The following is a 25,140-nucleotide window of genomic DNA, read 5'->3' as shown; positions in this document are numbered from 1 at the left end:
ACATAATATCCCCCCATTGTTTGTGAATTGCTTATCCAATCTCTTCCCAATTCTTTGTAACTTATTCTGATTGATTCTTATAGTTATTCAATATTTTATATGCTTTACTAATTATTCCTTTTTTAGTGGCAGTATCTGTTCTAGATTCTCCTCAAACCTCTACCATTGCTGGTCTATCATTTAGGACCCCCCATTTCTTTTTCTTGCCTATATTCTGATATCATTCCTTGATATGGAAGGCAATCTTTAACCTGCAGTCCAAATAAATTCTTGGCCTCTTCCCATTCTGTTACCTTTCCCTGTCTAGTTATTTGCTCCCAATACCTTGGTTCCTTTGCCAGATGTTCTTCATCTCACATTGCTGCAGTCCTTACATATGGGTAGTCCGCTGTCCTCGGTCGGCCCGAATACCAAAGTATTAGGCTGACGTCGGTCATGGGCGCTCAGATCTGACATCAGAGCGTCAGGGTATAAAAGCGCATGACCGACGTCATATCCTCAGTCTTTTTTGCCGCATGGTCCGATGCAGAAGCAGCGTTGCAAGTGCCGTTCGGCGTTCTGAAATTTTCGAATTCTGAGTTTCAGACCGAAACCAAGTTGGGCTAAGTACCCCGTTTGGGAATATTTTTGTTTTTTCTTGCCTCTGTTAATTCCGGATGCCAGAAAAAGTGAATAATTGTATTTCTTGTGGGAAACAGATACCGCATAGGGATTATCACTCTCTTTGCATTCCTTGTTTGGGACCGGACCACGACGTAGTCGGGTGTCGGTTTTGTGCTAGGTTTAATAAGCGCACTATAAAAAGAAGGTTAGATTGTGCTAGGTTAGTCTTTGGTAAGCAGTGTAATTATATTATGCCGTCGGATCCTCCGACGCCCGCTTCCACGAAGAAGCGCAAAGACAAATCCTTGAAACCTAGACAGGTTGATTCGTCCGTTTCGGACGCCGGTCCTGCAGAAACTACTGCGGAGCAGGTGGATCCGGATGAAGTTTCTGTTGAGTCTCAGGGGGAAACTTTGATTTTACAGGATGTGGCCTCTCAGGAGTCGGGTCAAGCTGAAGGGGCCTCTCAGGTTACTGTTCTCCCTTCTATGCCTAAGGTGGTTAGGCCTTCTGCTACTATTCCTAAGGCTTCTTCTAAGGGCAGGTCTGTTTTGCCTTCCTCTGGTGTCCCTCCAGGTACTTCAGGGTCTGTGCCTAAAAAGCACATGCTTAAAATGGCAGAAGATTTGATTACTTTAATTAGAGGTTCTATGCCCCCTCCTGATAAGAGGCCCAGGGTGGAGCCAGAGTTGGAAAGTTTGGATCAGGCCTCAGATGACTCAGACTCTTCTGCTGAAGATATTCAAGATTTTCCCCCTTATTCGGACTCTGATGCAGAGGATTCCACTCCTTCTGCTTCTCCTCCAGAGGATTTTTCTTTTTCAGAAACTCTGCATTCCATGAGGGAGCATTTTAAGTGGGAAGGACAGGATTTCTCTGATTCACGGAAGAGGCTTAGGGAATTCTTGTTTTTACCACAGCATAGACCCTTGGCTATACCTCCTGTTTTGGATGTTGTTCAGGATGTTTTCTCGGAGGCTTCCCTTAATCCAGATTCTTTGCCTCCTGCGCCGGTTAAACCGGACAGGTATTACAGGGTGCCTGAGGCTCATAAATATCTGTATAAGAGTCCTAGGGCGGACCCAGAAACTATTAGTCAGGGGTCTAAGGGTGTTAGAGCTTCTGTTGTAAAGAATCCGGTTCCTCTAGATAAGGAAGCTAGAGCTTTGGGTAGATGGGGTAAGAAGGTGTATACCTCTTCTACTTTAGCAATGAGGGCTTTAAATTGCCAGTTTCATATGTTGAAATATCAGAATTTCCTCCTTTCTCAGCTAAAAGCTAAAGTGGATGCTTTGGCAGAGGGCATAGAGTGTAAAGAATTGCAAGATTTAGTCCATGTCTCTGAACAGGTGGGTAAGCATTCTTTGCAGTGTGGTTTTGATGCTGTACAGGCCTCTTCTAGGGTGGCTGCCACTGGTTCAGTTCTTCGTAGGCACGCCTGGCTTAAGGATCAGAATTTGTCTGAGCATGTTAAAACTAGAATTCTGGATGCCCCTTTACAGTCTGAAGTTTTGTTTGGTCCCCCTGTGGAGTCGGTTTTGAAGAAAATGGAAGACAAGGCTAAGTCCATGCAGACTGTTAAAGATTTTTTGCAGGTGCAACCTCCAAAGTTTAGTAGAAATTGGCCTACTAAGGGGTGGACCTACCCTTCTTCTGATTCTCAGTCTAGGGGTAGATCTAGACGTGGCAGGGGCAGAGCTCAGAGTACATTCAGGCCTAGAACTTGAGTTCACCTGCACAATCTGCAAGTGAGGGCAGGGGCCAGTCCTTTCGTAAACAGGCCCAATGACCTGCATTTCCAGCTGCCAGATTCTTCTTCCCTGGCAGCTCCTTTGGGAGGAAGGTTAGCACTCTTCAAGCAAAACTGGCTTTTAGTCACCCAGGACAAATGGGTATTGGACATTATACACCGAGGCTACAAGTTCTATTTCAATACATTGCCTCCTTTCAAAGGCATGCCAGACGTTCCTCCTCGGCAAAGGATAGAGGCTCACAAGCAGATTTCTTTACTTCTTCAAATAGGAGCTATACAGCCAGTTCCTCTGTCAGAAGTGGGACTAGGATTTTATTCTCGCCTGTTTCTAGTACCAAAGAAAGGGAACACGTGGAGACCAATTTTGGATTTATCTATCCTCAACACTTATCTGGACATTCCAAAGTTCAAAATGCTGACGTTACAACAACTTTTACCTCTGTTGGGAAAAGATCACTGGATGGTAACTCTGGATCTCAAAGAGGCTTATCTTCATGTTCCTATCAGGCCCAGTTGCAGGAGGTACCTGCGTTTCGGGCTGGAAATTTACATTATCAGTTCTCTGCATTGCCCTTTGGCTTATCTACTGCGCCCAGAGTGTTCACAAAGGTTCTGGCTCCAGTGATAGCCTTTTTCAGGTTAAGAGGAATACAGATTTATCCTTATTTGGACGATTGCCTGATTATTGCACAACACAAGGACGAACTTCTGCATCATCTACAGTATGTGATGGTAGTGTTAAGATGCCTAGGGTATTCTGTGAACGAAACAAAGTCCAGTCTAGTACCCTCTCAGGACATGTGCTTTCTGGGTGTGAGACTGAATACAGCTTCCCAGATGGCCTTTTTGACCCCGGACAAACAAAGAAGCCTTTCTCTATTTCCATCAAATGTCTCTACAGTCCAGGCTGACTGCAAAGACAGTCCTTCAAGCCTTGGGGTTCATGGCATCTTGTATTCTGGTGCTTCCCAATGCCAAACTGCATATGAGGAAGCTTCAATGGTATCTCAAAAATGTTTGGACACAACACTGCCAAGATCTAGACACTGTCATTCAGATAATACCTTGCATTCAGAAAGAATTTTTGTGGTGGGCTCAGGAATGTCACCTAAACAAGGGACTCTCTGTGACCCTACCAGAGGCGAGTCAGATTCTAACGACAGATGCCTCGGACAAGGCTTGGGGAGCACACCTCAATGGAAAATGGGTGCAAGACACGTGGCCTGTCAGACTTCAACATTTGCATATCAACTTGAAGGAGATGTTAGCAGTCCAATTTGCATTGATGGCTTTCAAGGATTTACTTCACCCAGGACAGGTGTTGATTCAAACAGACAACACTACTGTCATGTGGTACATCAACAAGCAAGGGGGAATCCATTCGTACCCTCTTTGCAGGCAAGCGATGATTTTGTGGGAGACTGCTCTCAGTTTACACCTCAATCTTCAGGCAAGGTTTCTACCAGGAGCACAGAACTCCTTAGCGGATGTGTTGAGCAGACAAATTGTGGATCCTCACGAGTGGAAACTGGATCCTCATGTGTTTCAAAAGTTGACAGTGTTATGGGGGACTACAGACATAGATCTGTTCGCTTCTCCACTAAATTACCAGTTGCCAAAGTTTTGCACAAAAAGGTTTCATCCCACAGCTTGGAAGGTGGATGCTGTATCATTCAGTTGGAGCAATCTTCATGTCTATGCCTTTCCACCTCTGCCTCTCATTCCCAAGGTACTCCTGAAGGCCAGAAAAGACAAGCCATCCATGATTCTGATAGCCGGATTGGCCTCGACAGCACTGGTACCCACTACTGAGGAGTTTGGTACGGGAGCCTCCATGGCCTCTGCCTTTGATTCTGCATCTTTTGTCTCAGGAGGGCAATCACTTCCTCAATGTCAACATTCAGTCTCTGCATCTCACAGCCTGGCATATTCTGTTTTAGACCCTGGAGGGTCTCAGCTTCCACAACAAGTTTTGAATGTTATTTTGGAGGCCAGAAGGCCTAGTACAAGGAAAGTTTACGCTGATAAATGGAGGAGATTTTTTCTTTGGAGCAAAACAAAGGACTTTGATGTTTCCACGCCTGATTTAAGTGTTTCTCTTCAATATCTTACTGAGTTATTGGACAAGGGTTTGTCTTTCTCCTCGATAAAGGTTCATGCTGCAGCCATTTCTGCTCACTATGACTGTGACCCTCCTTTATTTTCCCATCCTTTGTTTAAGCAATTTCTTAGAGGGGCAAAGAACATAAGACCCCCACGTAGAGCTCCTACTCCTGCTTGGGATCTCAATTTTGTGTTGGAAAAGCTTACTCTACAACCTTTTGAGCCTGCAGCTACGGCCAAGTTAAAGTATTTATCATGGAAGACTGCTTTTTTGTTGGCCATTACCTCTGCAAGAAGGGTTTCTGAATTACAGGCCCTTATGGCAGTGGAACCTTTCCTGATTTTTCATAAGGATAGGGTATCTTTGCGTACTAATCCTTCCTTTATGCCTAAAGTGGTTTCTAGTGTGGCCTTGAACCAATCTATTCATTTGCCTACTTTTTATGCAAACCCCCAAAGTAAAGGGGAGAAGATTTTGCATACTTTGGATATTCACAGGCAGTTACGTTATTATTTGAGCAGAACCAAGGGGTTCAGGCAGTCTCAGCAGTTGTTTGTTTCTTTTGCTTTGGGTTCTCAGGGAAAACCTGTTTCAAAACAAACTATTTCTAAATGGATTGGGTTTTGTATTTCTTTCTGTTATTCCCATCATGGTAAGGAGATTCCGGCTGGAATCAGACCTCATTCCACTAGAGCTACTGCCACTTCTACTGCCTTTCTAAGGGGGGTAGCTACAAAAGATATTTTGGAAGCAGCCACTTGGAGTTCAGTACATACTTTTTCCAAGCATTACCACCTTCCTCTTTATTCTAAGTCTAGGGCTGGATTTGCCACTGCTATATTACAGGGCATTTTAGCAGCCCCTAATGCTTTATGATTTTGCCATCCTCCCTTTACCTCTGCTTTGGGATTCTACCCATATGTAAGGACTGCAGCAATGCGAGATGAAGAACATAGTACAGTTTTGTACCTACCATAAATGTAGATGTTCGAAGATCCACATTGCTGCAGTCCAATTTACCCTCCCTCCTTCCCCTCTGTAGTTTGGCATGGCTATATAGTTTGGGTGATGGTTGTTGTTGGGCTTGTTTTTGGGAGGTATCCTGTTTTTGGGCTGTGGCCTTTCTTTTTAGGGCCTTCTGACATCTGGGGCAAGAAAAGACTGAGGATATGACGTCGGTCATGCGCTTTTATACCCTGATGCTCTGATGTCAGATCTGAGCGCCCATGACCGACGTCAGCCTAATACTTTGGTATTCGGGCCGACCGAGGACAGCGGACTACCCATATGTAAGGACTGCAGCAATGTGGATCTTCGAACATCTACATTTATGGTAGGTACAAAACTGTACTTTTTCTCCAATAAATTCCAGCCCCCTCTTGCCTGTTGTCTGTATCCCTAATTGCAGTCATCCCTATCGGCAGAATTTCCTTTCTCCATCCCCATGTTGGCTTAGTTCCCAGAGTACTTTCTGATACTTTATGGATATAATATTCTGTATGATTATTGTTATTTTCCTTAAAGGCCTGCATCCAAAATCCCAGTCTCTCCTTGTTTCTTGAGCTTCCCCCTGTTTCAACATCATCCCTTTCCACTTTGAATTGTAGATTTTTACTTGTGCTATGTAAAGGAGCCTTAACTGTGTTGCTTTGAAATACCCCTTCAAGTTGGGTAATCCCAAGCCTCCCTGTTTTACTGGAAGAATCAGTTTATCCCACTTGACTGTTGCTGCCTTCTCCCAGATAAAGTCCTTTAGCTCTTTATTAATTGCTATCCACAATTTCTCTTCTGGTTGATAAAAATATGCTTGACCTGAATATACGGCTGAAGGGACTAAAAATATTTTGACTGCTTGTATATTACAATCAATATTCATATAACAAAGCTTCCATTTTCTCAATTTATGTATATTTGTTTAGTTTTTTCCCACATATCCTTAGCTGCCACACCAGAATCATTTTTAATCCATACTCCTAAATATTTCATTTTATCATGCCCCCATAAATATGGATATTGCTGAACCAATTCATGTGGGGGGTACACCATTTACTGCTGTTGCCTTTGTTTCAGCATCATTAATTTTGTATCCCGAAAAGCTTTGAAACTATCTCAAAATATTCCACAACACTGCAATGTCTCTTTCTGGTTTTGTCAGGTATAAAGTAATATCTGCAAATAGAGCCAACTTTTCTTGACTACCATACCAATTATATCCTTGAATTTTTGAGTCCCTTACTTTCTTTGCGAGTGGATGTTCTTCGTGTTTCACTGTTGCAGTCATTACATTTGAGTAATCTGCTGGCAGGTTGCCCTCAGTCGGCCTGATTAACAAAGTCTTGGGTCCTGCGTCAGTTGCTGTCCCTTCTTCCATAACATCAGGTCGTCAGGGGTATAAAACATGCAGCTGACGCCATTACATCAGTCTTTCTTGCCGCACGGTTCCAGAAGCAGTTCGCAAGTGCCGGTCGGCCGACTCCTGAAATTTTTGTTTTCGAGTTTCAGATCCGAAGTCTTCAACTAAAAAGGTAAGTACCCCGTTGGGGAAACTTTTTTTTGCTCCTTACCGATGTCAGTAAAAGTTAATTGCATTACTTGTGGAAAGCAAATACCTCATAAGGATTTTCATTTGTACTGCATTCCTTGCCTAGGCCGTGACCACAATGTACCTTATTGTTGGTTTTGTGTTTTATTTAATCAACGCACTATCGAGCGTCAGTACATTTTTGCTTCTAAATATTTTGGCTCACGCTTTAATTATCCAGAAATGTCGTCGGTTAGCAATCTGACTACTGGAATGCCTAAAAAACGCAATAAAAAAAGTTGAGGTCCAAAACTGCCGACGACTCTTCTCCTAAGCCAGTTGCCAGTTCACCGGTACTCAGTGAGGCGCTTTTGCAGCCCCTGATATCCGCTACTTCTGATTTGCAGGCCTCTACTGAGACCCATTCGGAGTCTAGTATGCTGCGAGATGCTTCAATTATGGAACGCGCGGATGTCTCTGCCTTGGATGGGTCCAGAGCCGCTGTGCAGGCACCGGCTTCTGAGGGTGTTTTCAGGCCTACAGATTTGTAATATTAAACCGACGCCATCTTCAAAACTAAGGCCAAAATCTCGACCTATGCCTAAAAACCTGGGCCACATGCCTTAGATGCCTGGGCCACATGTGCAGGCCCCTATGCCTAAAAAACAAATTATCAAAATGGCTGAAGATTTAATTACTCTGATCAGGGGTAGCCAACCCCCCCCCCCCGCCCTAAGATGCCTAGGCAAGACATTGATTATGAATCTTCTGAACAGGATTCCCTTTCTTCTGACTCTTCTAATGAACAGGAATTGTCTATACCTACTTATGAGGTCTCTGATGCAGAAGATTTCATTCCTTCTGCTTCTCCCCCTGAGGATTTTTCTTTTGGGGAAACTTTACATACCTTACGGGAACATTTCCACTGGGAAAGTCAGGATTTCTCTGAATCTAAAAAGAGACTTAGAGATTTTCTTCTTCTTCCTCAGCATAGGCATTTGGCTATACCTCCTGTTCTAGACATTGTTGATGTTTTTTTCAGAATCTGGTATGGCTCCTGATTCTCTGCCTCCAGCTCCTTGTAAGCTCCCACAAATTCCTTTTCAAAAATCCTGTTGCAGATCCTGAAACCATTTCTCAGGGTCCCAAGGGCATTAAGGCTTCTACTGCTAAAAATCCTATCTGATAGAGATTCCAGGGTGCTGGATAGCTGGGGAAAGAAAGTTTATACTTCTGCAACCTTGGCAATCAGGGCTTTAAACTGCCAATTTCATATGCTAAAATATCAACAGCATCTCATGGGACTGCTTAAACAGAAAATGATGTTAATTTCAGATAGTGTGGAAAACAAAAGATTTACAGGATTTATTGCATTCAGCTGAGCAAGTTGGAAAACATACTTTGCAATTTGGTTTTGATTCTTTGGAGCCCACTTGCAGGGCTGCTGTAACTGGGTCTGTGCTAAGAAGGCATGCTTGGTTCAAAGAGCAAAATCTGCCTGATCATGTTAAAGCAAAATTGTTGGATGCTCCTTTACAACAGGACCGTCTCTTTGGTAATAAGGCTGAAGAAGTTTTAAAAAAGATGGAAGACGAAGCTAAATCTATGCAAACTGTGAAAGATTTCTTACAAGTGCAACCTCCAAGATTTAGTAGGCATTGGCCTAATAAGAACAGGTCCTTTCCAGTTCCATCGAGAGCCACTCAAGTCAAACCCAGACATTCCAAAGGCTCCAGGTTTCAGTCACAAGGGACTTTCAGGACAAAACAATGGGGTGCCTCCTCTTCCAAATCTGGAAACAACAAGACACCCTCCCTATGGTAAGCAGGCTCAATCCTATGGTAAGCAGTCTCAATGACTTCCCTTTACACTTACCAAGCACTTACCTTTTAGCTGCCCCTTTGGGGGAAAACTGTCTCTTCATGCAAGAAACTGGCAACTTATAACCCAGGACAAATGGGTTTTAAATATAGTATCCCAGGGAGACAGGTTTCATTTCCACACGTTGCCAATTCCAAATGGATGGCCAGACCTGCCCCAAAATCAGTGGGCAGAGGCCCAGAAAAAAGTACTTTCCCTCATGAGCATGGGGGCTATTCAACCAGTACCAGAAGAGGAAAAGGGACAAGGTTTCTATTCAAGACTTTTCCTGGTACTCAGAAAAGACAAATCATGGCGTCCAATTCTGGACTTATCTACTCTAAACACCTTTCTGTACATTCCAAAATTCAAGATGCTGACTCTTCACCAGTTACTTCCTATGCTAGGCAACCTGGTTGGCAACTCTAGATTTAAGAGGCTTACCTGCATATCCCAATCAGGGAATCTTGCAGAAGATACCTCCGCTTCAAAGCAGGCTACTTGCATTACCAGTTCTCGGCACTGCCCTTTGGCTTATCTACTGCACCCAGGGTCTTTACAAAGTGCCTGGCTCTAGTAATTGCATTTTGCAGGCAAAGAAATATTCTAATATATCCATACCTGGACGATTGTCTTATTCAGGCAGAAAACAAGAACACTCTTCTAAACCATTTGGCATTTGTAAAAAGGGTTCTAACTTGTCTAGAGTACACTATAAACGAAAAGAAATCACAACTGGTACCCTCTCAAAAAATTATATTCCTGGGTGCAAGCTTGAATGCAACTGCCCAGATGGCGCTCCTTACGCCAGAGAAGCAAATTCATTTGGTGACTTACTTCAAACAGGTGGCCACAAAAACCCTGCTTTCTGCAAGGCAAATACTGCAAACCTTGGGGTTCATGGCCTCCTGCATTCTTCTAATTCCATATGCAAGACTGCATATGAGGAAACTTCAGTGGTACTTAAAAAGTCTATGGAGTCAGCATTGTCACAGCCTGAAAATTGATTCCTATCATACCTTGCCTGCAACTAGAGTTCCTATGGTGGGTAGAGGCCTGCCACCAAAACAAGGGACTGCCATTCACACCACCCCCTGCCGCCCAAACCCTAACTACAGACGCATCAGACTATGCTTGGGGGGCACATCTGGCAGGGAAGTGCATTGAGGGCAAATGGAGCCCAAATCAAATGCACCTTCATATCAATCAAAAAGAAATGCTAGCTGTACAGAATGCACTGACAGCCTTCAAGCACTATCTTAATCCAGGACAATTAATGATAAAGACAGACAACACCATGGTTATGTGGTACATAAACAAGCGGGGGGGGGGTACACACTCCTACCCCCTTTGCAGACTAGCCATGGCATCGTGGAACACGGCCTTGACCTATCAAGTACACCTACAAGCTCAATTCTTGCCAGGAAAGCTGAATACTCTGGCAGTCGAACTAAGCAGAAATCTCATGGACCCACACGAATGGAAACTGGAACCACTGATTTTCAACATGTTGACATGCAAATGGGGGAGCCCAGACATAGATCTTTTTGCCTCACCCCAGAACTATCAGTTGGACAGATTTTGCACAAGAACTCCTCACAAAAAAGCCTAGAAAGTGGATGCTCTATCCTTCAGCTGGAAAAACCTATCAGTTTATGCTTTTCGCCCTCTGCCTCTGCTCTCCAAAGTTCTACCAAAAGTCAAACAGGACAAACCAAAAATGATTTTGATTTCTCCAGACTGGCCTCGCCAACACTGGTACCCACTCCTGTGCAGTGTGTCACACCTTCCACTGTGGCACCTGCCTCAGAAACCTTACTTTTACTGTCTCAGCAGAACAACCAAATTCTGCACACTCCGCTCCAAACTTTGAATCTTGCAGCGTGGCTAATCACCTAAATTCACCCTTAGCATCCCTCAGCAAACCTGTGTTGGATGTCATTTTGGAGGCGAGAAGGCCTAGTACTAGAAAATCTTATGCTGACAAATGGAAAAGATTCTGTGCCTGGAATCAATCTCAAGGGATAAGCACAGCAGTGCCCAACATTCCTCAGATTTTACAATACTTAACTGAGATGCTTCACAAGGGCCTGTCCTTTTCTTCCATAAAAATCCACACCTCAGCCATTTCAGCACATTACAACACAGAACCTCCCCTCTTCTCTCATCCTCTGCTAAAGCAGTATCTCAGAGGGGCCAAAAACTTAAGACCACCCAGGAGAGCTCCAACCCCTGCCTGGGACCTCAATTTTGTATTGGAAAAGTTCACTCTCCCTCCTTTTGAGCCAGCTGCTACTGCAGACTTAAATTTTCTCTCCTGGAAACCAGCTTTCCTTTTAGCAGTCACTTCAGCTAGAAGGATTTCCAAATTACAGGCTCTTATGGCAATGGAGCCTTTCATCATTTTTCATGCGGGCAGGGTTTCTCTCAGGACCAATCCATCCTTCATGCCTAAGGTGGTATCCAGTGCGTCTCTTAATCAGACCATTCATTTGCCAACTTTCTTTCCCAATCTGCAGAACAAGGGGGAGCGGGTTCTGCATTCATTGGATGTACACAGACAACTTAGAATTTACTTAAACAGGACAAAATCTCAAAGAAAATCTGAACAACTGCTGGTGGCATTTGCTGCAGGGGCAGAGGGAAAGGCTATTTCAAAGCAAACCATTTCCAAATAGATAAGCCATTGTATTCGTTTCTGCTATATGCACCATGGAAAAACTATACCCCAGGGGATCAGATCCCATTCCACCAGGGCTGCATCTACTTCTACAGCCTTTCTCAGAGGTGTTCCTACCAGGGACATTGTAGAAGCTGCTACCTGGAGCTCGGTTCATACGTTTACCAAACATTACCATTTACCACTTTTCTCTAAATCCAGAGCTGGCTTTGCCACTGGTGTCCTGCGGGGCCTTATAGCTGGTGCTAATGCTGTAAAATTCCCTCCACCCAACCATAGCTTTGGGAATCTACCCAAATGTAATGACTGCAACAGTGAAACACGAAGAACATGGTACAGTTGTGTACACTTACCATAAATGTAGATGTTCGAGTGTATTCACTGTTGCAGTCCTGGTTACCCTTCCTCCAGCCCCCTATTTTTCTCTGGCTATACCTCTACTTTTTTTCACTATGCTTTATAGCCCTTTTGGTGCATTTGCTTTTGGAACTGGAGGTATAATTTTGTGTTTTTAATTTTATTTGCTCCCTATTTGGGGGCACCTGACATTTGGGGCAAGAAAAAGTGATGTAATGGCGTCGGCTGCATGTTTTTATACCCCTGACGACCTGACGTCATGGAAGAAGGGACAGCAACCGACGCAGGACCCAAGACTTTGTTAATCAGGCCGACTGAGGGCAACCTGCCAGCAGATTACCCAAATGTAATGACTGCAACAGTGAATACACTCGAACATCTACATTTATGGTAAGTGTACACAACTGTACTTTCTGAATATAGTGTAAATAACAAAGGAGAAAGAGGACACCCTTGCCTGGTTCCTGTGCTCAAGCAGAAGTGATCAGAGAGGACCCCACCCACTTTAATTTTCGCTTCCGATCCCTCATATATCCTCCTAATCAACCAGATATTTTTTCAGGAAATGCAAATGCTTTCATTGCCCTGCTCATAAAGTCCTAGCTTACTCTGTTAAATGCTTTCTCTGCATCAAGACCCACCATAGTATAATGGTTTCTTATTAAATTCTGCTTTTCTCTGGATCACCAGTGTTCTGTTAATGCTGTCAAATGTTTGTCTCCCCTCCACAAAACCACACTGATGCTTATCTATAAATTTTATCATTATTTTGTCACTGTTTCAGCCATTATAGACATGAACATTTTACAGTCATAGTTTAATATTGAAATGGGCCTGTATGAAGCTGGGTCTAATGGATTTTTACTCTTTTTTTAGTTAATACAGCTACCACTGCTTTCTTCCAAGATGGTGGTACTTATCCTCCTCCTAAAATACTGTTAAACAAAGCTTTCCAGATCTTTATCAGTATTTTCCCTCCTAGCTTCCAAACTTCCATGGGAGTGCCATCTATCTGGGGACGTTCCTGTAGATTGGTTATACATCACATTTTGTATCTCTTCTCCCACTATCCTAACTATTAATAATTGAGCCTCATCTACCTCTAACCTTGGCATGTTTAATTCTTTCAAAGTCCAAGGTTACTGTTTTAACCCTGTTTTGCGTTTGACACAGTTTTAGTTGCTGCTCCCCTCACCTCTTGGCACCTCTGTCTGAGATGCTTCAAGGCTTCCCTGCCCCATCCATGTGGTGATTTCCACCCGGATCCTCCATACGTCAGTGTCTGTGATTTCATCAGTTCCGTTGAGGGTAAGAACTTTACTTTTAGGGAGGTTCAGGTTCTAACTATTTCAGAGCAGCATTATATTAGGAAAACAGAAAAAGTAACTTTTTTCTGTTCAGGCTTCATATAAAGGACTTGACCCATTACAGCTCCTTGCATTTTTCATAAAAGTTTGACCCTAGTCTTAGCTACTCAGAAAAGTATGCTTAGCTATGCTATCGAATTTCCATCAAGGCTCCAGTTCCATGTCTTTAGTTTCCTTAAAAGTTATGTCAGGCCTGGGACACAGTGTGAAAACTGAGAAATTGGTAAAGTGAGAAATCATTAAAGTGAGTAAAAGTAGTCAATCTGAGTGAATTTCATTTACTGGGTAATATTTATCTGCCTCTGCTTGCTAAGAAGTTTGGAGAAAGTAAACGAAAGTCAGTCAGAAAAGAAGAAAAAGTTCTGGCTGTGAAGAATATTGTAGTTAAACTTTCTGCTTTAGTGTACAGGAGATGTCTTCCAGTAATGTAGAGGAAAGATAATTACACCTAGAGGTGTTTAAAATAAGTGAGACACTGAAAGAATGTATAATACCAGACAATAGAATGACAAGAATAGAAGCAGCAGAGTAGATCAAAAACCCAGGAGAAAAGCAAATCATCTCTCTTCTGTTTTTACATTTTCTCTTTTTTTTTGGGGGGGGGGGCTAAGCCCCCTATACCTCCCAAACTTGTATATACCAGTTTCGAGATTGCCATACTTTGGAGAAAAGGGAATATTCCCTTCTTTCTAGTAGGTTCCAACATGTCAAATGGTTATCATAACAACTACAAGAGAATACAAGTATTTTGTTAGGCTGTCCATTGCCTGTGATAACTTGTGTTGACCAAGTAAGTAAACTATCTGTTAGATCCACTGGACATTGCATATTTTCAAGGGAGAGACAAGGTAATGTTTATACTGGCTAGGAATTTTAGCAGTACACAGAGGAAACCCCGTTACTGTTTTTGATAAGTGCTGTTATGTCCACCTAAGCTATCACCAACAAAAGCAGAAGGGACTTCATTTGACAATCTCAGCTGAAGGCCACTGCCTCAGGAGCACAGCACCCTTGACTACATTGCAGTGTTAGTTCTGAAAAAAAAATGAATCCAAACACCTGATGTGGGAATAGAACCCACATCCTTCTGATCTTCCAGTGTCAGAAGGGTGTGTGTTCTACCTTTTGAGCCAATGACATTGCAATGGCATCGATTTTTCTGTTCTGTCCAGAAGATGGGCAGCAAAAGACTGAGGTGCAGTGCTCCTCTTCAAGGCCACCATGGGTACCATGATACCTAGCTTGGGAGCCTTTGCCAACAAGGAACATTTCTTAGGGGGATCTGGTTTAAGTTTGGGGCATGTTATCAAGGTATTCCTGATCCAGTTTACAATGTCCTGAAATTTGTCCACCGTATGTAGAACCAACCAGGAAAATTGTTTCACCATGCTGCAAGCCTTTTTGCAAACTCCTTTGTAGGAGTGATATGGTATTAATGTACACCCCCTCCACTTCTCTTGTTTTCATTTTAAGATTCACCAAATTTAAGGTCTTTGGGGAGTGAGAGAAGGGATGATGGCCATTTCTTCACAGCATCATCTTCAGAATTTGTTTCCGTGTCTTACTGAGACTTTTCTTTACCACAGTGGACCCATAATTGAAGACTGCCAGGATTTGGCCTGGCTTTGTCATGCCACCCAGATAGCACAGGAATGCATAAGACCTACCAAGAGGAAGCTGTGGTTGGGTTAAATATATTAGCTTGCTGCTACGTGCTTTTTTTTTTGGGGGGGGGGGTTAGGGCTGCTTTGAGGGAGCACCACTCATGGAAGTGTCTGGATGGCCTCCATGGTCAGCCTTTTGCACATCCCCTGTCCTGTCTAGTGCTTTGCTGAGTGTGTGCAGGGAGTACGGTTTAGCAGGAAAAAAAAAAAAATCCCGAACCAGCACTGATGGCTGTGTGAATAACCCCCTACTTAACTTTGATGGGGAATGAATTAGATGATTGGCTGGAAATTGGCTAATGATCAACAGACAGCAGAGGGCAAAAAGAGTAAAAGAAAAAAATATATATTTTGCCAAATAATTGGATACCATTGGGTCAGTTACTTCTTTGGGCTTCATTCTTATCCACATTGGCAGGTGTGCAGTATAAATTTTTTTTTTCATTCATTCATTCATTCACTGTTTTATTTATTTCCTTACTTAAATGTATTAATTGGGGTAGAACATGGATAATCATAGACCATTGTTAGCATTATCCTGCAGGGAACAGTAACGCATTCTTGAATTAAGAATATACAGCAGAGAACGTAACTCTGAGAGAACAGTAATTAAGATAACAGATTAGTGAGCATAACAAGGGCAAAGATCTATACAGGAATTTACGTGTTAAATGTTCTGACTACAATCATCTAAATCAGCAACATGCATACTATTACAGTACTACATACCAATAGTTGATAGTGTATTATATTGTATACATAATAAACAAGGTGGGATAGGCAGGAAACTAGGTACAGGAAGATGGGCAGAAAGAAGGGAATAAGGTAGAATGGCTGAAAAGAAGAGTACAGCAAAGAATTGTTTGAAATCCTACTGTGCACTAAGAATACATAGTGTGAAGATTTAATTGTTGTCTGCTTTAAGTAAAGGATCTAATTTTCAATGTCACAAATCTTTGAATCCTGTATTTTGTACTGTAGATGTGGAACAGACACATCAGTCTTTTTGGAGCTATTGTTAAGATGTTGCTGTTATATTTTGAATCTAAATCCATGGGAAATCTATTTTTTTTTAGGTTCTATTTTGAAGAAACTTTTGCACACTGGAAATTCCATGAAGGTATTGATTTTTTGGTTCATTTACCAATGCCTGTTTGCTTTTTTCCTAGCGTTATTTATTAATATTGTGTGCTTTTGTATGTTAAAATGTAGTCTTATGATCTTGGGTTTTGTCTCCTTCTTGCACTGGAAATTGTTGCTGAGTGAAGTTGCCCTTTCTTTGGTGTTTCAGGAAGACCATTTATTGGCATGAGAATATGAACACCACTGAAGCTGTCAGTTTGTGCGCCTGTGTCCTGTTGCATTATACTGATCCTAGCCATCTTCTCACCAGAGGTGGTACTTACCTCACTGTTAAGCCACCCATGGTTTGGATGATATGTTCACCATATTACGTTTGGAAATTACATTTTGAGTAGTTTTCCTGAGTATGGCTCCCTTGGCAGTCTAAATTAATACTGGAACTTGATCATTCTCCTGCGGTTTCATTTATTGGATTTCAGTGCAGCTGTGTAGACAGCAGAACATAACAGAGGAGCAGTGTATGCATGCATATTGTGTGCACTTATGTTTGTACATATGGGTTAAAAATGTTTAATCTTGTGAGTATATGGATTAGAAAATAAAATATTCATTGGTTGAGTATGTGAAGTATCAGCTGACTGAATCACTGTGGAGAGAATATAGTAGCGGTACAATTTGCATAGCCATTGGTAATGTCTACATCATTCTTATAAGCTCATCTTTATGATTTATTCCATAGTGCAACCAGTTAGTATATTTATTTATTTTTCAGCATTTTGCATTTCGGGCCTGATTCCAAAAGATTTGCTCTCAGTGTGAGTGACCACTTACACTGAGAGCAGGTCTTTTGTGAGCGATGTTCTCCGAGCCCCTAGGCTCCATGGCCGCAGCAATCTCCATCCTGCCCTGTGTGCGCCTTCACATGCGGGTGCTTCAGTGGACCCTGGCAGTTCATTGGTCTTGGTTAGATCTCCCCATGGACTATCCAGTACGAATCAGCAGAGCCTGCAAGATTTCTCTTCTCTGGTGGCTCCAATCGCCTGAAATTTTGGCAGGTCCGTCCCTTCATAACTCCCACAGCCCAATCCACAGTGACCACGGATGCCTCTCAACTCAGTTGGGGGGGCACTTGCATATTGGTGTTCTGGAGAGGAGGGCAGTGCTTTTAGCGTTACAAGCCTTTCATGCTGTTCTTCCCCCGGGGACAATTGCATTTCATTCAGACAACATGTTTGTTGTCTGGTACATCAACAAACAAGGAGGAACCAGATCTTACCCTCTATGTCGCGAGGCCATGAGAGTGTGGGAGTGGGCAATTTCCACCAGTAGTTTAAAAAGTTAAGTTTGTGAGGTAGTGTAGGCCTATCCGTCCTTGGTGTGTGTTTGTTAGTTTAGTTTTGGCTGAGTGGTGTGTGGTGATGGCAGAGCAGCCAAAATCAACTTTTAAAAAATGCACAGAATGTGGCCACAAGCTTTCACCGGTTGATGACCACACTCTGTGTGTTATTTGCCTGGGTGTTTCCCACCTATCTTTGCCGTGTAGTGTGTGTGCAGGGTTCAACCCTAGTGCGTTGAAAAAAAGGAAGGCAAAGCTGGTAGCTAAGGGCCTGCTACCAGTTTCTGCATTGGACTCGACCTCGACATTGGCTCCAGTAGCCGAACAACCCCCCCCAGGCTGGGAGTCAACCTCCCTTGAAGCCTTCTGAGACAGGGACAAAATCAAAGGACAAGGACAAAGATAAGAGAGACAAGGATAAAAGAAGGGGAAAGGCACTGCAAATGGTCTCCAGAGCGGGAGCCATTTCCCAGCCCGCCTAGTAAAGTTGTCAGGACCACCTCTCCTTGGCTCCATTCCCTGAGGTTCTCCCCGGAGCCGACTTGAGCCCTCGGTCCAGAGGTCTTCTTTGAGGTAGTCTCACAGACCAGCCAGATCCGAGTCGGTCACCTCCTCACGGTCGACTCTGAGTCTTTCAGAGCTTCACATGGACAGGATGATGTGGAGGTTCATTCGGATCCAAATCCAAATGGAAGTCTTTCCAGGCCCCTCTCCGGCTGGAGAGGGGACCTCTATGCCCTTCTTCCATCTGATATCTCCTTCCCTGATTCGACCTGCGGTTTCGGGGTTTATGGATCTGAGGATCCTCAGAGCTGGGGGTTCGGTGCCGACGGTTCCTCCAACCTCGATGCCGGCGATTACCTTGAGTTCCTCAGATCCGACTTGTTCGGATCCGAGCAACTCTCGGGGCTGAGAACGGGGAGCCGGATGCGAGGGACTGGAGGTGTCTTCGGCTCTGACTTTGTCGGATCTGAGCCGTTCCTTCGGAACCCTGGCTACCTTGTCCTCGGCCCCGATCCTCACAACGGAGCCAGGGAGAGCTTCTTCCTTGTTGGTTGCTAAGGAGGTGCACTCTCCGTTTGTCTTCGACGTGGTTGAGAGCATTCTCTCCCAAGGATTGAGACCCCAGGCCATTGCCTTAGACACCGCCCAGGCTTCCGTGGATTTGATCACGACTCCCTTCAGCTTGTCCCAGGGACAGCCCGTGCTAGAGGACCCCCAGGTGGATCCCGTCATGGAACCATCCCCCCGTGACTTACGAGCCCTCTTCAGAGAGCCCCACTGAGGAGGCTCCCCGTAAGCACTTGTGTAAAAGGAGGCAAATGGACTCCCCCAAGTCCTTCACAGAGATACTGACTTGGCTGAAGGTGAGGGTTCCCCCAGGTTACCTCCCGAGGGTGTCTCCTTTGGAGACATCATGGAAATCCTCCGCCAGAGGGGAGGTTGGTCAGCCCCAAAACCCTCTGTGGTTGGGTCAATATTCCTGGAGGCCTTTGGCACGGGCTCATCTACATCCTGGTTGTCCCCTCCTGCAGATCCATTAGTGGATCTCATTACCACGTGGGTATGGAAGGAGCCTGACACCATAGAGCCTCATTGCCTCATTCTGGCCTCGTCAGGTGTGGTTCCCCTTCCTCTGTTTTCATGATGTCCTTCAAGGATGCATCTGCAGTCCTAACAAATGGGTTGTCCTGTCGTTAGGCAGCCCTTCGGTCGGCCGGATTCCAAAGTCTGGGTCTGGCCTCGGCTGGTATCGCACTTCACCCGACGTCATCTTTGCTGGTCTTCGGGTATAAAGGCATCAGCCGACGCCATTTTCCTCAGTCTTTCTTGCCGCGTGGCGCCCGAAGCAGAAGCTGTTCGCAAGTGCCGGTCGGTCAGATCCAGAGATTACTACTACCGAATACTACTTCGAAGACTTCTAAAAAGCTAAGTACCCCGTTGGGGACTCTCTCTTGCCTCAGCCGATGTCAGAAAAAGTAAATAACTGTTTAACTTGTGGGAAACAAATACCTCATAAAGATTTCCACTCTTACTGCTTACCTTGTTTAGGCCCAGACCACGACGTAGCAGCCTGTTTAGCCTGTGCTTCCTTCAACCGACGAACGCTTAGGCGTCGGTCGGAGTTTGCTGAACAGTTTTTCGGCTCAGATTTTGCGTACATTATGCCGTCGGATCCTCCGACTTCTCAAATTGTTAAAAAATGCAAAGAAAAAGACCGACACTCGCGGTCCACGGTTTCGGCTGAAACCGCGGTTAAGCAAACCGCGAGTGTCTCGGTTTCGGCCGAAACCGAGCAAACGGGTCAATCTTCAGCAGAATCCATGACTACTACCGAGGCTCCTGCTACCCTAGTTGAATCGGCCTCTGAAGTTTTGCCTACTAATGTGGTCCCTCTAGAATTATCGGACACCATCCCTTTGGATGTCTCTACCCCAGCACGTGGTGCTGCTAGGCCTCCTGCAGCCATGTCTATTAAGGCCTTTGCCAGGGCTAAAGCAGCCAAAACTGCTAAATCAGTGCCTGTTAAGCCCCTCACACAGGCCCAGTTCCAGTTCTCAAATGCTTACTCTGGCAGAGGATCTCATCTCTTTAATAAGGGGATCCCAATCTCACCCAGACAGGGCCTCTCAGCCTCCAGAAAAGAGACCTAGAGTAGAGCCCCCAGAGCCAGTGTCCTCAGATGATTCTTCTGATGATTCAGACATTACAGACCATCCAGAGGCTCCTTTTTCTACTTATGAAGATTCCGATGCTGAAGAATCTATTCCATCTGCCTCTCCACCAGAGGAATTTTCCTTTGGGGAAACCTTACATGCCATGAGAGAGCAATTCCAATGGCAGGGACAAGATTTCTCAGATTCAAGAAAAAGGCTTAGGACCTTTCTACACTTACCTCAACATAGGCCCTTAGCTATACCTCCAGTTCTGCCTGTTGTGGATGATGCATTTAATGATGTTTGCACTGCTCCTGATACCTTACCTCCAGCCCCTGCCAAACCCGATAGGTTTTACAGGGTACCGGACACTCATCACCACCTATACAAGGCCCCACTTGCAGATCCTGAGACTATCTCCCAGGGGCCTAAGGCAGTAACCGACCTCAGCAAAAACCCTCTCCCTTCTGAAAGGGAATCCAGGTCCTTAGAGATGGGGTAAAAAAGTTTACACCTCTGCTACTCTCTCAGCTAGAGCTTTGAACTGTCAGTTTCATATGATCCAATACCAAGAGTTTATGCTTGATCAGTTAACTAAGAAACTGTCCTCTGATGATTCCTTAGATAAGAAATATGTTTTAGAAATGGTGAATAACATTCAGCAGGTTAGTAACCATTCTTTAAAATGTGGCTATGATGCACTGGAGGCTTCATTTAGATCAGCCATGACTGGCACAGTTATAAGAAGGCATGCATGGTTGAAAGAACAGGTCTTGCGGATCATGTTAAAGCAAAGCTGTTAGATGCTCCTATGGATAAGGCCAGTCTATTTGGTTCTCCTGCCCAGCAAGTAATGAAGAAAATGGAAGAGAAGGCAAAATCTGTACAAACAGTTAAAGATTTCTTACAGGTTCAGCCCCCAAGGTTTAGCAGGAACTGGCCTTCCAAAAATTGGTCCTTTCCAGACTCCTCTAAATCTCAGGGAGGCAGGAATAGACGTTCCAGAGGCAGAAATCAATCCAGAGGAGGTGCCTACAGAGGACGCCAGTGGCAAGGCAATAACCAGCGAGGCACAGACACAACCACTGCCACTGCAACAGGACAATCACAGTGACTTGGCTCTGACACCACCTACCAGGGAACAAATAGCAGCACCCTTAGGCGGAAAGTTAGCCTTATTTTCAAAAAATTGGCACTATATCACAAAAGACAAGTGGATTTTGCAGACTATAGACCAAGGCTACAGGTTTCATTTCCACACCTTACCAGTAAAAAGAGGAATGCCAAACCTACCTCCAAATCAGAAAACAGAAGCTCTAAAACAGATAGCTCAATTAACAAAGATGAGAGCTGTGGAAAGAGTACCACCAACAGAACAGGGCAAAGGATTCTACTCCAGACTCTTCCTAGTACCAAGAAAAGAGAAAAGTTGGAGACCTATTCTCGACCTGTCCGCCTTAAACACATTCATCATTGTTCCAAAATTCAAAATGCTGACCCTACAGCAACTTCTGCCCATGCTGGGCAAGGAGTGTTGGCTGGTAACTCTAGATCTCAAGGAGGCATACCTGCACGTCCCCATACGACCAAATTGCAGAAGATACCTCAGATTTCTTGCAGGATCAGAGCATTAACAATTCTCAGCATTGCCCTTTGGCTTATCTACTGCGCCCAGAGTATTCACAAAATGCCTGGCATCAGTAATCGCTCATTGCAGGCTACAGGGAATCCAAATTTATCCATACCTGGACGACTGCCTGATACAAGCGGACAACAAAAGCAAGCTGACAAAAGACTTACAAAGAGTCATTTGCTTACTACAAGCCCTGGGATACACAGTCAATTTAAAAAAGTCAAGACTAATACCATCCCAAACAACAACATTCTTGGGTGCAGAATTGGACACAGTAAAACAGATGGCATTCCTAACTGCAGAAAAACAAGAACAACTCCCTCTTTACTTCTTGGCATTAACAAAACAGAACAAACTAACAGCAAGGAAAGTACTGCAGGCCTTGGGCTTCATGGCATCATGCATAATCCTGGTCCCCCATGCCAGACTGCATATGAGAAAACTACAGTGGTACCTAAAGAATTTATGGTCTCAACACAGGCACAGCTTAGAAACCGAAATACCACTAATCCCATGCCTGAAACAAGAGTTCTTATGGTGGGCTCAAGCATGCCAGTCAAACCCAGGCTTGCCCTTCCACAACTTTCAAGCAAGCCAAACCATCACAACGGACGCCTCAGACCTAGGTTGGGGGGCCCACATGCTAGACAAATGCATACAAGGATTATGGACCCCAGATCAACTGCACCTGCACATAAATCAAAAAGAAATGCTGGCAGTAAAACTAGCAATCCAGAATTTCAGACCATTCCTCAAAGAAGGCCATTTGATGATAAGGACAGACAACACCACAGTCATGTGGTACATCAACAAACAGGGAGGCACTCATTCATACCCTCTATGCCGAATGACTCTGGACCTATGGAATATGGCTCTGAGCTACAACATTCAGTTACAGGCAATATTTGTACCAGGAAAAGAAAACATCCTAGCAGACATGTTAAGCAGAACTACCTCGGATGCTCACGAATGGATGCTACACCCGGACATCTTCAAGGCCATCACACAGAAATGGGGAATGCCACAAATAGACCTATTCGCATCCCCACTCAATCACCAGCTCAAGAAATTCTGCACAAGGACATACCACCCACTTGCATGGAAGGTGGACTCTCTATCCTTCAGTTGGAAAGGCCTGACAGCATATGCATTTCCACCTCTTCCTTTGATGCACAAGGTACTACTGAAAATCAAAGAGGAACGTCCAAGGATAATTCTGATAGCCCCAAATTGGCCAAGACAACACTGGTATCCATTGCTGAGGAGCATGTCTCGGGGGAGAACGTGGACACTTCCCCTGATGCCTTTGATGTTAACTCAGAACGACTACAACATCATGCATCCAAATCTAAAAACTCTGCAACTAACTGCCTGGAACATTACATAACAACAACTAACCCAGATTTATCCCAAAGGGTTAAAGACATTCTCCTGGAGGCCCGCAGACCTTCTACAAGAAGGAACTATGCAGGGAAATGGAAAAGGTTTGTCATTTGGAGCACTGAAAGAGGAAAAGATGTGTCAAAGATATAGATATTGCCAACATCCTGGAGTATTTGGCAGAGCTTCTCCATACAGGCCTGTCCTATTCCTCCATCAAGATACATGCATCAGCTATTTCTGCAGAATACAGCTTCGATCCCCCTGTCTTCTCACATCCTCTACTCGGGCAGTTCCTCAGAGGAATCAAGAATGTAAAACCTCCTAGGAAACCACCATTACCAGCATGGGACTTGAACTTTGTGCTAGAAAAATTGACACTCCCTCCATTCGAACCAGCAGCAACAGCAGATCTTCAACACCTATCCTGGAAAATTGCTTTCCTACTGGCAATTACTTCAGCAAGAAGGGTTTCGGAACTACAGGCCTTAATGACAGTACAACCCTTCCTAATCTTCCATCAAATAGAGTATCCATGAGAACTAATCCTACATTTATGCCTAAGCTGGTATCCAGAGTGTCTCTAAAACAGGCAATCCACCTACCTACCTTCTTTCCCAATCCACAGAACAGGGGGGAAAGACTGCTGCATACCTTGGATGTACATAGACAGTTGCGCTACTACCTGAACAGAACCAAGGGCAATAGAAAAACTGACCAGCTTCTAGTAGCCTATGCAACAGGAAGGGAAGGAAAAGCAATTTCCAAACAGACAATCTCCAAGTGGATAGGAAATTGCATAAGATTCTGTTACTCCTACCATGGAAAGCCAATTCCACAGAACATAAGACCTCACTCTACAAGGGCTACAGCCACTACCACAGCTTTCTTACGAGGAGTGGCTACCAAGGACATTATTGAGGCAGCTACTTGGACCTCCGTGCATACATTTGCCAAGCATTATAACTTACCTCTATACTCTAGATCCCGAGCAGGGTTTGCCACTGCTGTATTGCAAGGGATCCTAACTACACCATAATTCTTCTTCCTCCTCCCCTAGTTTGGCTATGGTATTCTACCCATTTGTTAGGACTGCAGATGCATCCTTGAAGGACATAGTACAGTTTTGTACCTACCATAAATGTAGATGTCCGAACAGGATAGCATCTGCAGTCAGGATTACCCACCCTCCTTCCCCTCTGTGGTATTCCTAGGGTATTTACCCTCCTAATAGCTAGCTGGGGGGGGATCTCTTATGGTGTATTTGTTTGTATATATATGTACATACATGCTTATTTTTTGTGTTTGCCTACCTTTTTTTTGGAAACATTGGCATTTACCCAAAATTTAGTTTTCCAAGAGGGCAACTGGCATCTGGGGCAAGAAACACTGAGGAAAATGGCGTCGGCTGATGCCTTTATATCCGAAGACCAGCAGAGATGACGTCGGGTGAAGTGCGACACCAGCCGAGGCCAGACCCAGACTTTGGAATCCGGCCGACCAAAGGGCTGCCTGACGACAGGACAACCCATTTGTTAAGACTGCAGATGCTATCCTGTTCGGACATCTACATTTATGGTAGGTACAAAACTGTACTTTCTAAATACTCCTCAGATTCTGGATCCCTGCTCGGTTCTCATCTCTCATCCCTCGGGCGTCAGTCCGCCTAATCTGGGCAGCCTCAAGTTGATGGCTTGGTTGCTCCAGTTTCCCTGATTGCAAGGGCTCCTGGTCTATCATCTTCAGTAAAGAATATTTTGGTGGCTTCCCACAAAGCTTCCACTAGGAAGGTTTATCGCAGCAAATGGAAACGCTTCGCTATTTGGGCTTCTCAGAGAAACCTAGATCTATTTACAGCCCCGGTTCCTGCAGTGTTGGAGTTTTTGTCATATATTTTCCAACAAGGGGCTAGTTCCTCAATGGTGAAAGTACAACTGGCAGCCGTATCTAATTTTCATGTTGGCAAAAATCTGAATGCTCTGGCCTCTTTGAGATTGTGTAAAGCTTTTCTGAAAAGTACTTTTCTTTTACGTCCCCCAGTTAAGGATTCCGTCCCTCCTTGGGACCTTACCCTAGTTCTGCAGGCGTTGGTGGCTCCCTCATTCGAACCAGCTGCGTCAGTAGATTGGAAATTCCTGTCCT

The 25,140-nt window shown here is 44.4% G+C and overlaps 1 protein-coding gene across 1 annotated transcript in view; it reads left to right on the top strand.

Annotated features, from left to right (window-relative positions):
• The window catches only part of RALGAPA2 (Ral GTPase activating protein catalytic subunit alpha 2), a 4,189,194-nt gene that overhangs the window by 383,689 nt on the left and 3,780,365 nt on the right, over nucleotides 1-25,140 (top strand). The window contains exon 5 of the mRNA XM_044060158.1: nucleotides 15,986-16,029. Coding sequence (XP_043916093.1) covers nucleotides 15,986-16,029 — 44 coding nt within the window. The remainder of the gene's footprint in view (nucleotides 1-15,985; nucleotides 16,030-25,140) is intronic.

Source organism: Protopterus annectens, chromosome 1.part2 (genome assembly GCF_019279795.1).
Source record: "Protopterus annectens isolate FY-2018-M chromosome 1.part2, PAN1.0, whole genome shotgun sequence".
Lineage (NCBI taxonomy): Eukaryota > Metazoa > Chordata > Ceratodontiformes > Protopteridae > Protopterus > Protopterus annectens.
This window is presented reverse-complemented; position numbering and strand designations above follow the sequence as displayed.